Below are 17,185 nucleotides of genomic sequence, written 5' to 3' on the forward strand. Positions count from 1 at the left end.
TTCCCTTCCCTCAATTATGTCTGAGCATCCCCTAGCGACGAGGAAACCTGTGCTAAGTTCTGGTGACGGGAGATGAACACTACCAGATGTGGTCACTCTCTTTCCTGACTTACCATACACTTTTACGAACAAAGAAATATCCTCAAAAAATAGATCAGGTACCTTTGCTCAGTATCTGCCGCTGGTGGTGACCAACAGAGCTAGGAATGTACACAAGGATAGCTTCTGACTTCTGATTTAGGGTTCCCTTCACAGCACAGCATATTTCATTCCAAGTGCAAGCTATTGTTTGTCTTTTTCAGGCTTAATTTCCATCAAGCATTCAGTTGGAAAGTACTGATGAAGCAACCTGTACTAGGCTAGATGCTGTATGTAAAACCAAGACAAATATGAGACGGGGGTCTTTTGCAAAGCTAACACACACGTTATGATTAACGAACAATATGCCATGGCACGTTGTAGGACACAGAAAATAATGGTGGTTTTAATCATAAGAACAAAAATGAAAATAACATAAAATACACAGCACTTACTTCATGTAAAGCATCATACTAAGCTTGGTTTATTTAGTGTATACTTTACTCCGTACATGACTTTCAGGAGGTCAATTATATTATTATCCTTTTTTTTTTACACAAGGGGAAACTGAGGCACGGGGCAGGTAACAAAAGACATTCTCAAGGCTACACGTTAAGTGATTCACTCCTACACAATCAAGCAACAGTCTGTACTCATAACCACCACCTTACAATGAATGACCATTTGGACATAACTAACTGAAGCAGTTGTCAAGGGTTTGATGGAGGAGGTGAGGCTTATTATGCAAGCCGGTAACCTATGCTACTATAAGTTGGAGGCAAGAAAGGGGCCAGAAATGTGCTGACAATTTCTGGGGAGTGACAGCAAAATCTGCTTGCCTGGGAAATAGCATATGAATATATGCTGTTCTCTGATAGCGATGATAAAAGTTAAAGAAGTAATATAGAACTCAATTATGATTGGTCTTGAAAGGCAAGCAAGAGAGTTTTATGCAAAAGGGAAGTTAATTTGTTTTTAATTTTTTAATGTTTATTCATTTTTTTAACATTTATTCATTTTTGAAAGGCAGAGAGAGACAGAACGTGAATGGGGGAGGGGCAGAGAGAAAGGGAAACACAGAAACAGAAGCAGGCTCCAGGCTCTGAGCTCTCAGCACAGAGCCCGACACGGGGCTGGAACTCACGGACCGCGAGATCATGACCTGAGCCGAAGTCGGCCACTTAACTGAATGAGCCACCCAGGCACCCCAATGGTTATTCATTTTTGAGAGAGAGAGAGAGAGAGAGAGAGAGAGATAGGCTGAGTGGGAGAGGGGCAGAGAGCAAAGAAGACACAGAATTCAAAGTAGGCTACAGGCTCCTAGCTGCCAGGACAGATCCTGACTCGGGGCTCAAACCCACAAACCGTGAGATCATGACCTGAGCTGAAGTCAATGCTTAATCAACTGAGCCACTCAGGCACCCTGGGAAGTTAATTTTAACTCACCTAATCTCTGCAAAGTAGGATACAGAGTATTTCTAGATATCCTATCCCCAAGTCTCCTCATATGCAATGGTTTCAATAGAATAACTATCAAATATATTAGTTACAGCATAACTGTTTGTATTTAAAACAGTTATTTGTCTTTGTTAAGAGGCAAACTTGGAGATTTTCCCTACAATAAATCCTAGAATCTTTCTTTTTATTTACTCGTCGGGGATTCCAAATTACTAATGTATAAACCTTAACACTGAGTTTCTCAGTATGAGTGCATCATTGACTTTTACAAATTAATTAATTAATTAATTTTTGAGAGAGAATGAGCAAGTGAGAGAGAAGAGAGAGTGGGGAACGGGCAGAGAGATAGGGGGACAGAAGATGTGAAGTAGGCTCTGGGCTGACAGCAGAGAGCCTGATGCAAGGCTCTAACTCATGAACAGTGAGACCATGGGCTGAACGCAAATCTGATGCTTAACTGACTGAGCCACCCAGGAGCCCCTCATTGACTTGTTTAGAACAAAAGCAACATAGTTATCTATGTCAAATGAAATTTCCTGTAAATTCCCCTAAATTTGTATTCTCCAAGTATTTTGAACATTCAAAAAATTTTTACGTTTCTCTCTCAGTAACCCCACTTCCCAGGTACACGCATGTACGTACACACACACACACACACACACACACACACACACACACACTACCTGGTTGACTTGGAATAGCAATTACTATAATAAACTATATAATTTAGAATACACTAGCTATCCAATATGTTAGATAACCAAAATGTGTTACTTCTCTCCCTTTCACAATTTTTAACTTCAGAACATTTTGGGTTTTGTAACTACCTCAATCTGAAAGTGGATCCTTATGTGAAGGAAATAAAATTTAAAGCAATATTCCTATCTGTTGGTTTTTGTTATTAGACTCTGGGTAGAGAAGCAGCTTTGGGAAGAAAAAGATCAGTGGGTTAAAAAAAAAAGGACAATTTTGGATAAAAACTGAAATTTGATAGAAGGAGAGCATATAACATTGTGGAAAGTGCCTATACTATGTTCAGCAGTATTTTGTGAATGAGAATATAATTCTTGGGTCCAAGCAGGGCTTTCTATTAAGAGATTTTAGTAACATTGATTCCTCCTTGCACTCTTTTACCATGAATAATACAGAAAATGGGCTTTATCCTGAAGCACTTGAATTTAAATTTTAAAAAAAGGCATAAAGATTTTTAGTTTTCGTATGAACAAAAACAGTGTCCTCAGAAAAATGACACTATAACAGCATGCTTATTTCTGCAAAAATTAAGAGATTTTACTTTAACAGAAAATGACTTAGTAAATATTTTTAAAATTTTCATATACTTGAATATGAAGTTGCATATCCAGATGAAATGAAAGGAGTTAACAGATATAAATTCTAATAATACTTTTAGCAAAACACAGTGTTACCGAGTGAACAGCTGCCCTTGGCAGTACATATCACATTTTCCAAATGTTATCAATTTGCCTCAAGACCATTCCCGTTAGGTAACTTTTTTTAAACAAAAGATCAAGAATAAATTAAGGTATTAGACAGCATATAATCTTCTCATAATTAATGAAGTGCATCTGAATTTAATATTAATGACGTCATTCATCCTACTGTCTATGTGTAAACTTTTTTTATCATACGGTAGTAACTATCTCCAATTAGATAATCATGATGATAATATAATAATAAGGCGCCTTTTCCCCCATATAATTTGCTTACCTATGATTACATATTTTGACCCGGATTCTTACAACAATGTAACCATAGCAGTGGCTTAAAAGATATAAAAATTTGTGTAATTAGTATGCTAAGCATATTTAAACTTCTTATGATAAACTAATTGGTAATTTCAAATGTTTTACAGTGGAGGATAGAATGTAAGTTTAAAAATATTTAAATGTTAACACAAAAATACAGTGTTTAATTAAGATGTATTTTTAATATATTAGTCTAGAAACCTTTTAAATAAGCACGCCAGATTTAAAATGTAATTTAAATTAATATTTCAGGAAAAAAAGGGTCAAGGTTAAACTGTTTATCCTCCTTAAAAAGTTTATAATGTCTTTTGTGTCTCTACTTACAAAAAGAAATCTCAATGAAACTTGGATATTAAAACCTCCCAGGAAACCAACAATAAAAGCTGCTAAGAATTTCACAAGTTTTTTTTTTCCTTAGGTGTTAATTAAATGATCATTTAACACTGCAATGTAAACACAACATTTTCATCTCCTGACAGCACAGCCTATTATAAATCTGGGGTAATAAAAGTCTTGGTGTTAACGCTCTGAACGAAGTTCCCACCACACTCTAAGACGCCTTGTCGTGTCTAAGGTTAAGCATCTAGACACAAAACAAAGCTTGCGCCTACTCGACTTCCAGTCCAATTTTCCCATCGCCCAGTGACCTAGGTAACACTTTGAGCAATAAAGAATAAATTTAATTTCTCCAGCATTTTGTGAGGATTAGGAACAATTGTTGGCTTGCAATGACTTTTTATCCTTGGATTCTTTTTCCTCCGGAGCATTCCTCCGGTCCTAAAAGAGAATTCTGATGGTTTAAGACATAGAACAAACAGAACTTTAAATTAGGCTTTTTTCAATCAATTGGAACTGTTGGAGGGGAAGCAATCAACCTTTCTCTGTGCTGTTCTCAGCTATTCACATACTTCAAGCTTTAATCTTTCACTAGTAGAAGAAACCTATCATGACGGGGCAAAGCTATCTTTTCCCATTCTGTTTCCAGACGTATTTATTTCTCTTTTCTTTAAGACCTTTTTTTAAACACTTAAATCAAGTTGCCATACTTAGCTGTACACATTCATTTGGGGGAGATTTCAAGAGGCACAGATGTTCCCTTAATAATATTTCACACAGCCATGCCATACCCTACACCATGGGTATCGCACCAACAGGCCTTTTTACTTTTCATTGCTTCCCTCTCTAGAATTTAGTTTTTCAGAGAAAAAAAGAAAGAAAAACTCCTGCCTGAAGTTTCTTACATCAATCACAATTTATCAAACATTTATCACAATTTTTCAACTTTTTACGAAGAATTCAGTGACCGCGATTACCTTGCCTATGGGTAACAGGTAACAAAAAGAGGACATACACATGGTCCCTCTGCCTGCAAAGCTTATGTACATATGAAAAGTATTGGAGTTATAATAACAACAGAACAAAACAAAAATAGCTTCTGGCTGAGATCTATTTCATTATCAAATATTGTTTAAATCCAAAGTGCTAAACGATTTGCAATTTGCACTGCATTTTGACATATGTTTAATCTAAAAATGCGCTTACAATCACATATGCAGTTTATGTAAAGATGACAGAATGTTCCACAGATCACATCATATTTGCATATTACAAGATCAATGGGTTAATTATCTTATACGGTTTTAAAGATTGAAATTTTAATTAGCAATAAAAACGTTCTTTAGCAACATATGCAATCTTCTGAATAACTTTCACAATAGTTCACCTATAGTTTGAAGAGTTAATGCAGCATTTTCAAACTAATTCATATTTTTCCTTTATTTATTTAGGAAAAACACATCATTAAGACAACAACCCAAATATGCAGGTGTAACACAGCTTCTAAGTCACAGTCTCTGTTTCTATAGCTAATTCATCTTATATAGGAATTTTAAAACTACATGAATCATCAACTGGGATAGGGTAAGAGATCTCATTAAGAACATTCTGGTCTTAATGCATCTTGTGTGGCCAAGTAAGGAGAAATAAAACGATGCGTATTTTATGTTAATTTTTAGTGATGAAAAAAAAATAATGTGGCTACGCTTATGTCTGTGTTATTACACCAAGAAAAATTGCAAGACAGAGGTGAAACAGAACAAGGAGATTTTCTGACTGTGGGCAGGTTGCAAAGACATCTGTGTGACTTTTTTTTTCATCTTATTTTGCAAGGACGAGACAATGATCATGTAATACAATTTCTACCATACTGGAAAGTTGGTTATGTTCTTTTTTTTTTTAATATATATTTTTTAAGTTTTATTTATTTATTTATTTATTTATTTATTTATTTATTTATTTATTTTGAGAGGGAGAGAGATAGCATGAGCAGGAGGAGGGGCAGAGAGAGGGAGGGAAAGAATCTCAAGCAGGCTCTGCATTGTCAGTGCAGAACCCAAAGCGGGGCTCGAACCCATGAAAACATGAGATCATGACCTGAGCCGAAACTGAGAGTCAGACACTTAACTGACTGAGCCACCCAGGCGCCCCGGCAATGTTTTTGTGAATACAGAATCTATAATATGACTGGAAATATCCCCAGGAGGAAAATATGATCATTCCCATTTTACAGATAAGGAAACTTGACTCCAGGGGTGTCACCTGATTTCTAAAGATAGCAGAGCTGAGTAGGTATTTAAACACTAGTGTTATATGCCCCTTCTCTTATGCTATAAATTAATTGATTTCAGGGTCTTAAAACATATGTCAATACACTAAAATTATCTAAATAGAACCAGAATCCTATGGGCACTTATTCCTGGAATTATTTATGTAAACTTCAGTCACCAAACAGTGGCAATTTCATAATTTGTCACCAAATTTTAAAATATTCCCTGATAATGTGTATTGAAAAATGTCTTTTTCACATGAAAAACATACACTTAAATTCATGTTTCAACAAACACAATCCCTTTTGATGAACTAAGTTTTAATTTACGTATTACAGGTCAGATATTAACCATGGTGGAGGCCCACATATACCACCTATTACCTGGGGCCACAGTGTTACCCTGGTTTCTCTCCCCAGTATCTACAACAGTATCTCCAAATTCAAATTGCCCTACTTAGGTGAGTACTTCTTGGTGCAGATAAAAACATTTGCATTTGGGAAAGCAACTATTTAAACAAGTACACTTGAACGGAAAAGATTCTTCTAGTTGATGCAATTAATTACGCTGTAGACTTCACATTCAGAGTATATTCTGTGGGTTAGCAACAACAGAAACCTACTAATTTCTGACTTTCTTAAGCAACAGCTTTTACTTGTAATCTCTTTGAAATAAAACTATCAACGTGAGGCGTGGGCATGGCAAAAATCTCAAGTACAATGTTAATCCTCACTACATTTGTAACTTCTAAATAATAGGATTACATGTTGATTTTCATTTTTGTTAATGTTTGTTTTATTTTTGAGACAGAGAGTGAGCAGGAGAGGGGCAGAGAGAGAGCGGGAGACACAGAATCTGAAACAGGCTCCAGGCTCTGAGCTTGTCAGCACAGAGCCCAACGCAGGGCTTGAACTCGTCAACCATGAGATCATGACCTGAGCCGAAGTCAGACTCTCAACCGACTGAGCTACCCGGGCACCCCCGATTACGTGTTGATTTTAAATCAAAATCAAAAGTCCTACTCCATGGCTTGCCTCTTTTCTTCATGTCAAGTGGTAATGGCTATTCTGAAGTGTGTTCAGATACCCGTGTATCAAGTCTTTTGTCTATCTACCTTCGGTTACATAATTAGTAATCTATTTTTTTATTTTTATTTTTATTTTATTTTGAGAGAGAGAGTGTGCGCACTAGCAGGGGAGGGGCAGACAGAGAGAATCTTAAGCATTGAGTCCTGACACAGGGCTTGAACTCATGACCATGAGATCATGACCTGAGCCAAAATCAAGATACAAATGCTCAAACACCTGAGCCACCCAGGTGCCCCAATAGTACTCTTTTTTTACTTTTTTAAATGAAATGTTCCTTGTAGATCTCTATTCTCTAAGTGGCAAGAGCAGAGTCCCTTGGGTACAATAATGATAGGTCATTAATAAGTTACTGAATAAATAATAAGGGAGTTGGTGTTTTAACCACTGACAGTTAACACATTTCTAAGTTTTATCTCGCTTATTGGTTCTTAGTTTTCAAAGATCAAGAGTCAACCCGCTCCCCTTCACAAAGTATGAGCATGAGCAATACAAATAGTGTATCCTTGCACCAAATGGTAAGGCAGACACACCACACCCGAGGAACTTTTATCGTCTGGACATGAAGCCCTTCGGCAGCCTGGGCAATGGAGAGCAGCGGTAGCCATCATGGCAGCTCACTAGATGAGTAATGATGTGGGTCTGGCTGGACGACGGTAACCGTAGCAACTGCAACCTGCAATTCCTGCACAACCACTGTGGGATTTATTGTGGCAGGGGCCAAACAGGCCAAGAGTGAAAGGGAGCAGGAAACTATGGCACCTGACACCTCGAGGAGCCCACACTTTAATCAGAGCTGGCAGGAATTAATTCAAGAGGAATTTTGATACAAGCTCCGCTGTGGTGCTCTTGTTTTTATCCCTGAATACAAGAATCCTGTGAGATTAAATTATATAGTTTTATAGAAATGCGGTATTATATTAAATTAACGGATATTTTGCTTATGTGAAAAATGGGTTATTTTTATTTTACTGTGTCTACCCAAACCCTCCAATGTTTAGAAGACCTAAGGGGACTAAACATTTAATTAGCCAAGTTACCCTTTAAATTTAATTTGGCTCTCTATTATTCATAATGCCTTCCCAGCATTACTGTTTGCTCATTCACGTTACAGACCCTGAACCCGACGGAGATTTAACTCAATACATCAAACACTTACTGAGAGGTTTCTAAAGGTCAAGCCTCATACTAGACCCTGGGGACATAAAAAAACAAAACAAAACAAAACATGTTTTTGTAATAAATGTATATCAGCATTTATATGCATAATCACAGAAAAAGTAAACTAGGTTAATAATAACTGACAAGTTTACTAGTGATTATGTCTGGATGGCAAGGTAATGAATAATTTCTATTTCCTCTTTTCTATTTTTCTGAATTGCCCAAACCTTTCTAATATGAGGGTATGTTACTCTTACAACTACTCAAAAACAAAAACAAATGGTAAAGGTCCTTCCGTGGGGCAAGAAGAAAGGAAAATAAAGAGAGCTTCACTGTATATGCGTTGTACTTCGCAAATTAATTTTTACCTTAACAAAAATTAAGTTTTCTTCTAAACAAAAGCTCTGATTATTATTATCAAAAACATTTTGAGCCTCTGAGATCCTATCTGACAGTAAATGAACTGTGACCTGACCAACCAAATTAAGCGGTCAAAATCTATTTGTCTCAGGTAAGTAGTCATTAGGCCATAAAAAAGTCCTTGAGTTTAAAAATACTATTTATAATGTTAGATAATTTAGAGGCTCCAAAGCTCATTGGGGAATAATAAGTGCTACTTGTGAACCAGAAATAAAAAGGTTTTATTCAAAGAAGTAGAGAAAATGAATCACTGGGACTTATGTATTTAATTTCATTTGTTAGTTTTGTTTTGTTTCAGTAGATACAAGTGAAAAATGAGTTTCTGCCATGTGCCTTGGATACTTAAGTTTATGTTAGAAGTCTGGGTAAATATAATAATACTCAAAGAAATAAACTGAAAACCACAAAACAAATATTTATAACCAAATGCTCGACCGCAGTACTACCAATGAAATTCCTTTCTAATGAGCCTGGATTAGTAGTTGAAAACTCAAGTTGAAGTGTGAATCACTCACTGGTAAATCACCTTTAAGGTTACATTTATCAGGAAGTTTTGTATATGCTACTCATATATATAAATGCCACTCATAAATTTCAATCAATCACGATCGCCCATTTCAAAAGTGACTAAAAATCTCAGTTAATCAGCTCCAGATTGCTCCAAAAATAATTTTCTCCACTCTTAAATTGATAGTAAAGAGGCGACACCAGTTTGGGGGGAGAAGCAAGAGGCTAGAATGGCGTATCTACGCAAGTTAAGGAAACTATATGCTGTCTCTTTTAACCTCCAACCTAGGGCCCTTTACTTTCCCTTTACTTACACTTTCCATCTGTCAACAAGTGCTTGTAATTTTATTACACTGTCCTGTAGTTTATGCAGAGTTGGTATTATTTTACAGAGTTCTGTTAATGGACTGGATAAATGGTAATGCTATTTAAACTAGTCTCCTGCTCCAACAAACACAGCTGCAACTGTACTACTATTTCTGAGCAAACATCTTGACCTGAACATGTAGTGCTCTCTCAACCCGTCCAAAGAGAAATTGGAGCAGACAGCAAAGGAAAAGCATATTTGGCCGCTAGCAGCAACCAACCGTGTCGAATCATAATTCATATACAGCGTACCCTCTTTTTCTTTTATATTGCATTTAGAGTCCAAAAAAAGCATGTGTGCTTCTTCACCTGGCATCTCATTTTCCGCCAAGAGTCAAATGGTGATTTTTCATTACAAAAGTGCAAAGAAAATCTGCATAATGTCCAGTACATCAGACTAGCTTAAATCCTAATGATAAAAATCAGACGTGAGTAGAGTGAACTACACATTAAACTAGTGAACTTGACTTCATTAGTTATATACTGGGATAAAAAAGCATTAAATAAAAGTATTAAATAACAAATACAGTAAGTGAGAAAAAGAAATGGAGATACTAATTAGAATGATGCAACAACTTAAAGAGAGAATAAATTATAAATGTGTTTCCTTCATGAATTCTAGATGTGTAGGTCTCTACCACATTATATAGTAGGGCAATTATGGATTGCTTAATATGTATATGCAAAGACCAGGCTAATACCTTCCCTGTCCCAACATATACTCTCTGCTATTAGTCAGAAACCCTGTATCCTTTGTTCTGTCACTGATCCTTCTTGTGAAAGATTCATTTTTCAATGAATGTTTTAAAGGAGATTTTTGTCTGTCGATCTGGGCACATTTTTCCATCTGTTGGAACATTTGTTTCGGGTGAACTACTAGGCACCTGTATCACATGAAGAAACTCTGAGCTTGAATCCTTCCCTCTTGGAAATTACACTGGCCAGGCAGTCAGACTCACAAGCTTTTGGTTCTTTATTTATTAAAGATATTTAATGCTGGTTGTTTACTCCAATTAATGATTACCATCATAAAAAAAAAAAGTGGTCACATGTAGCTTGTAACTTACCCTCTCAAGAGAAATACCATTGGTAACAATCCACTATATCGAATTCGGGTGGGACAAATAGTACCTTCATTCAAAGGAAGATTCCCGGTGTGAGGGTGAAGAAAAAAATTACACCACTGTTTCTATGTGTATTTAGTGTTTATGTCAGTCGGTAAATCCCAACGAATATTAAGCATTATGTCATCAATCTCTAATTTCAGGAACATCAAAGCATTCAAGCCCCTCTTGTAACTAATCCTAAGAAATAAAGTTTTATCTTCCCAAACTTCCCAGAAGAAATCATTTGAGCCGAACAGGTACATCACAACTCTGAGCTGTATTTTCTAGCTGTCCATTTTCTCATATTTTTACATGCTTTTAATTAACTAAAAAATACTGCCTCAGAGTTTTATGGGTTCTGTTTCTTTAATTTTACTTCTTCAGGATTTCAGGTCTCTTTTCACACAGCAGCTTCCTAAAGTCATAAAGTCATAACAAAATACAAGAGAAAAATCCATTGGTCCACTATGTGATATTGTCTAAGAGGGAAAACTGTTCCACGGAATAGAATTTACTAATAGAAGACTCTGCGCTGGATTAAACTACCTGAAGCCTCCTAAGAAAAGTAAACCAAGTACTTCTAGACTAAAATTCAAACATTCTTGTTTCTCTGAGGTAGTGTTGAAGTTAATTTTCCCCTTTCGCTTAATATTTTAAATCGTAGATGACAGTCATTCATTTAAATTATATTTTCACAGCTACATAGAAAATGGAAAATTTCCTAGACTGGTGTGAATTGCTTTTGCATGGGCACTATTAGCAAAGTGGTGGTTTCATATCCCTCATCGTATACCAGAAGTCCATTCTCCAGTCTCCTCCATCACCAAAGCTTAACGCAGAAAGCAGAATCACAACTAAAACCCTCTCTGTGGCCCTTCTTAGAAACTAAGCACAAATATTTCTACATCAGTATCAACTTAGCATCTTTACAATGTTCAATATTCTATCTCCTTGGTCAAACTAGTCCGTAAAGAATTCTTATTTAAAAGTCTATTTTCAAGTTTCTTTGAAAACTTTTTTTCCTTTTTTTAATTTACTTAAATGGAGCTAATTAGCTGGCAGGGAACCCAAGGAAAAGGAGAAATCCTGCCAGGCGACTTTGGCTGTCCTCAGAGGACCAGTACCAGGGAAGTGAGACTCTAGAGGGGAGATGCAGTGTGTTCGTTTGGCTGCACATCTGCCCACTGAGCCAGCTCTCTCTGTAGTGAGCTAAGGCACCAGGAGGACTGAACAGAGACCGTGGCCACAGTGCAGGGAGGGCTCGAGGGCAGTGTTGCTAGACTTCCTACTTGTAGAATTGATAACAACACTATTGAACTCATAGGCTACGACAAAGCCAAGTTCGGAAAAAAAGGAATCCGCTCACTTCCCCCCACAAACAGGAACCTACGGGACATCCCCTACCATCCAGGTGGAAGGCGTGCTGAGGAATTTCTTCTATATATCCCCAATTTCTTTCATGACATCCATGAACATCAATAATCATCGTTACTTGTTTTTCCAACAATTTGTTGCTTATCTCCCATCTGCACAAAATCACTCATATGGCTGAAAATCTAATTTTAAAAGCTTTCAAAAATGTGTTTTCACTATTACTTATTAGGTCAGTGTACAAGCATTCCAAGGAGGAAAACCTGATTCTGCCTAAAACTCACATTATGTTCTTTCCAAAGGAGCACTTCCGTTAACAGTCTATGACATATTTGTGAGGAAACGTTTACGGTCATTCCTATTGCAGAGTTTGGAATTCTGGCCTTAAAAGGAACATTTAAGAGGAAATTTACAGCCCTCTTTAAATACCTTATAATAATATTTCCAGACTAATAAACACGACTCCAGCACAGAAACAATGTCGAGAAAGCTGACATTAAGAACCCTAACTTTATAACAAAACACTGCCAACTTCCTCTTCAGAGGAAGTATAGTGGCAAATTTTCCCTTCAGAACTTAATCAAAAGTTTCCATAAAAAAGTAAGGTAAATCTCCTCCTCATCACATAACCAAAAAGGAAAAATACAATTACAGTGACACATACATGAACCACTAAATGCTAACCAAATAGAACAACAGGAACCACTGGGAAACCAATCATAAACTTCCATAAGAAGAAAAAACAAGCAAGCTTTTAATCCATTAATCTATCAGTGAATAGATTCCAGGAAAGCACAAGGAAACAGATCCAAAATACATTTATTAAAATACAAGGTACTACCCAAAGCAACAATAACTATTTCTGTCTACTTACAGCCTGTAGAGCTTCGAAGTCCCAAGAAACAGCAACTCAGGAAACAGCTGAAGGTGATTTCTGTTCAAACGCCTTTTGAGAAAAACAAAAACAAAGCGTATGTTACATAGAAAATACGCAACAATGAGTCTCTGATTTGGTAGTGTCGTGCCTCATCCTGTATTTCAGGAAAGGAAGAAATGACATTCAAAAGAATTCAAGCATTGCAAATCAAAAGTTGGTTACACCTTTTGTTACCTGACTCTTTAAAGCAATTTTCCATTATGCTTACTCAGATGATTACCGGCACCTAAACCCTAACCTCACATCCTGTGCAACATCAGTCATCTAGAATATACACAACGAGAAAGGATTTCTTGCCTAGGACTCTGCTGTCTAGGTTAGGTGAGTGCGAGATACAATGCAAACACCACAGTAAACGGTGCCCTAAGATAATTCATGCACTGTCCCAGATGACCTAAATTTTTAGCCAAGGCATTGTGGGGAAATGGAAATTTCAATTTTGTTAGCATTTTGTTTAGCTGTGGGGAAAAAAAAAGTGTGAGGAAATGTCAGCATGATTTGTCCCTATGGGCGAAAGCAGAAGAAAACGGCCAAGTCCAAACCTAAATCCACAGTTCTTGACCCTTAACTGAAAATAAGGCTGAAACAGAACTAATAGTAGTGGCTAAAAATGTTTAGATCGTGCTTTTTTACATGTTTACCTGATATGAATGTAACTTTAGAGTTTAGAAAAAAATTTGACTCTAACTCAATTAAGCCCTGATGCTGTGTAACTAAGTTCTTCTGGACTGTGCACACTTCCTGAAGGCTAGGTAGATCCTGATGCTGATGTACTAGGATCTCAATCCCATTCATCTCACGTGGACACGTTAATGTTTCAGTAAAAATAAGTGTTCACATCTCTGCTTTTCCCAAATTTATTTAAAAAAAATTTTTTTTAAATGTTTATTTATTTTTGAGAGAAGGAAAGACAGAGCATGAGCAGAGGAGGCAGCAGAGAGAGAGGGAGACACAGAATCCGAAGCAGGCTCCAAGCTCTGAGCTGTCAGCACAGGGCCTAATGCGGGGCTCGAACTCACAAACCGTGAGGTCATGACCTGAGCCGAAGTCGGACACTCAACTGACTGAGCCACCCAGGCGCTCCTGCTTTTCCCAAATTTAAATTACATGATAAGCTGATGCAAAATGTACATTTAAATGATCTACAAGTTGCAAAAAAAAAAGATTTATAAATTTCTATTGGCCTACAGGAGAGTAAGGAGGTCCAGAAAACTAACGACACTTTGAAGAAACTTGAGTATTAAATATAAATGTCAAAAGGACAGGAAAAGAAAGCATGCCAATCTTGACTTATTTATTTTTTTATTTATTTACCTATTTATCTACCTATCAATATTGACATATTTAAATGGCCATCTGGTAGCAGCAAAATTATATTTAATCTCCAGAGGGCAGAACTGGCACTAGTGAATACATTTCTTAAGAGAGTATATTATAAGGAAGACCTTTCTAAGAATTAGTGAATTTCCAAGAATTAGAAGAAATGGAATGATCTGCCTTGAGAAGCTCAACTTCTGATTCCACTTTCATCCAAGCACAGGCAGTATGTATTTTTTTCTTTTTCCTGCAAAGGACGTAATCAAAAGAACTCCCGCATTAGGTGAAAAATTGTACCAGCTGAACTTCAGAACTTCTTCAAACTCCAAAATGCCATGAGGTAATGATGAAGACTGTAACTTTTGTTACATAAACTCACATTAGGAAGAAGTTGATTGTCTATAGAAACATTCTAGGCACTTAATAAAACGCACACTTGTAAAAAAGTATGCCAAGACGATTGGGGGAAAATGGTAAAATTAGTGGTGAAAGGGTGGAATTTCTTTCCACTTACGCTAATTTTTATAAATAAAGCATATAACAAGGTTAAATTTAAAGTGAAACCAAAAGCTTTTACTTATTTATTTTTGTCTGCTGGGAATGGAGAAAGGAAGGAGTATTTCTGAGGGAGGATGACTTCCAGAGTCTACTATTATACAATTCTCATAAAATAAAACTTAACTATGACCTTGTTATATTTTTCTCTCAAGAAACAGACAACAAATATTCACAATAGTGGCAATTAGAATTTTTCTAGGGAAGCGACCGCTCTTGGAAAGATTCCCTTTATTCAAGGAGACAATCTCCATTTCTAAAATGGCAGAGATGGGCTATGGCAATCTCATCCAAACCACTGGACTAATAAACATCCTCCAGGATTCACCGGCCATAACCAGTATGCTCCTTCAAGCCTCCGGTCCCTGCAAAGCCCCAGCTGTTTGGAGAGCTTTCCCTATTCTGAGGGTACTTTCTTACAACTTCTGTGAAGCTTCCCTGATCCCCCTACAGAGAGGTAGTTCCTCCCTTGTCTGTGTCCCCATACCCTCATGGCATTTAATAAATAAGAGTCCTTGACGTTGTATTTCATCACATACTGGTCTGTTTCCCAGTAGGCTGTAAGCTCTTCGAGTACAAAGACCACATCTTTGTATTCTTTCCCTTCCTCTCTGGCACTCAGTGGATTTTTAGGAAATGCTAAATGAGAACACACTTGTCTTTTTGCATTTTGATATACTTCAGCAATGCTCTAGCATATGCATTTTATAGTCGGCCAACTATTCCCCTGGGATGCTTCCTGAGGATCCTGTCTTAGTTTTTATGCCACTTTCCAACTAACCAAAGCCCCACCACCAACCTTGCTTTCATGTGCCCTATAAAGCAATTATGTCCTTCCCCTCCCATCAACCTCTCTCCCACTACCATACTCAACATCATCTAGAAGTTAGAAGGAATTTGATATGTTTAAATAATATCAGATATTGTGAGAAAGAAGATATTTCAGATTGGGTGTAGGCAGTGTCTTTTTTTTTTTTTTTAATGTTTATTTATTTTGAGACATAGAGAGCCAGACCCAGAGAGAGAGAGAGAGAGAGAGAGAGAGAGAGAAGGGCAGAGAAAGAGAGAGAGAATCCCAAGCAGGATCGGAAATGTCAGCATTGATTCCACAATGCAGGGTGTGATCTCATCAATTTTGAGACAACGACCTGAGCTGAAATCACATCAGACACTTAACTAACTGAGCGATCCAGGCACTCAAAGTAGTGTCTTTTTCTTTTTCTTAATTATTACTTTCATATTCCCAGCCATTCCTAATTCACTCCAAAAGCGATAGCTAACATAAGCATAACTAAGCTTACTACATGATGATCACTGTTCTGAGAGGTTTACATGAATTATCTCCTTCGTTTTTCAGAACAACCCCAACAGTAGATACTATGGTTACTGTTGTTCTGGAGAAGGGTACACAGCTCATAGAAAGTGGAGCTAAAACCTGAATTCAGGTAGGGTGATTCCAGAACATATCATCTGAAACATTTCTCTCAAAGAGACACAGTCTAAATATTTCTAAACATTAATTAAAAATAATGTAATACTGAAATTTCACTTCTCATCAATCTTTCCTTGGGAAAAACATAGCTTTATAGAGCCCATTTCTTTAATATCTATGAATGAAACAACTGAAAATAAGACATCATTAAAACAAAACAAAAAAAATTCTATACTCAGCTCACTGAATTAAAGATCTGTTCAAAATGCCTAAGGTTGAGAGAAAAATGAAAATATGTATAGTTTTCTCTGAATCCAGGTAGTTTATCATCTTTTCATGAAAATTACCGTGAATGGTCTTAATATTGTCTAAATCAACCATATGCATAAGACAAGGTAATATAGTAGAAAGGCAGATAATAAATGATGTGATAACATGCATAGAAAAACAGTATTATGCTTTTTCCCTCTAAAAGAATATCATGGGGCACCTGGGTGGCTCAGTCAGTTAAGCATCCAACTCTTGCTTTCGGCTCAAGTTACGATCTCGCAGTTTGTCAGTTCGACCCCCATGTCAGGCTCTGTGCTGACAGTGCAGATTCTGCTTGGGATTCTCTCTCTCTCCCTCTCTCTCTGCCCCACCCCCATTTGTGCTGTCTCTGTCTCTGTCAAAATAAACAAATAAACTTAAAAAAAAAAAAACATAAAAGACTACCAGTACACTTTTTGTTCCTGTTCTTTCTTGAATCAGTGCTAAGAATGAATGGAAATACAAACATTAAAATAAAAGGTGAAATTCTTTCAAAATAGTTAAAGGAAAAACTTGAAAGTGGGGATTTCCTGTAAAATGACCAGAAATTAACCCTTTAAAAGGATTTTTTAAAATCCAGAATTACTTTAAAGACCATTAAGGTGCACAACAATTTCTAAACAGGGCTGGAGTAGAACACAGAATACTTCTTAGCAGCTTGAAAAGGATACTGCCATAATGCTAATGCTAATGTAAATGAGTTAAAGAAGC

At 36.7% G+C, this 17,185-nt stretch overlaps 1 protein-coding gene across 4 annotated transcripts in view; it reads right to left on the bottom strand.

The window, feature by feature from the left end:
* Window positions 1-17,185, bottom strand: part of SLIT2 (slit guidance ligand 2) — a 373,799-nt gene that overhangs the window by 345,143 nt on the left and 11,471 nt on the right. For all 4 annotated transcript variants that reach the window (XM_053217522.1, XM_053217521.1, XM_015085043.3 and 1 more), the window contains one exon: window positions 12,799-12,870. In XM_053217522.1, the coding sequence (XP_053073497.1) occupies window positions 12,799-12,870 (72 nt within the window). The remainder of the gene's footprint in view (window positions 1-12,798; window positions 12,871-17,185) is intronic.

The sequence above is a fragment of the Acinonyx jubatus genome, chromosome B1 (assembly GCF_027475565.1).
Source record: "Acinonyx jubatus isolate Ajub_Pintada_27869175 chromosome B1, VMU_Ajub_asm_v1.0, whole genome shotgun sequence".
In the NCBI taxonomy this organism is placed as follows: Eukaryota; Metazoa; Chordata; class Mammalia; order Carnivora; family Felidae; genus Acinonyx; species Acinonyx jubatus.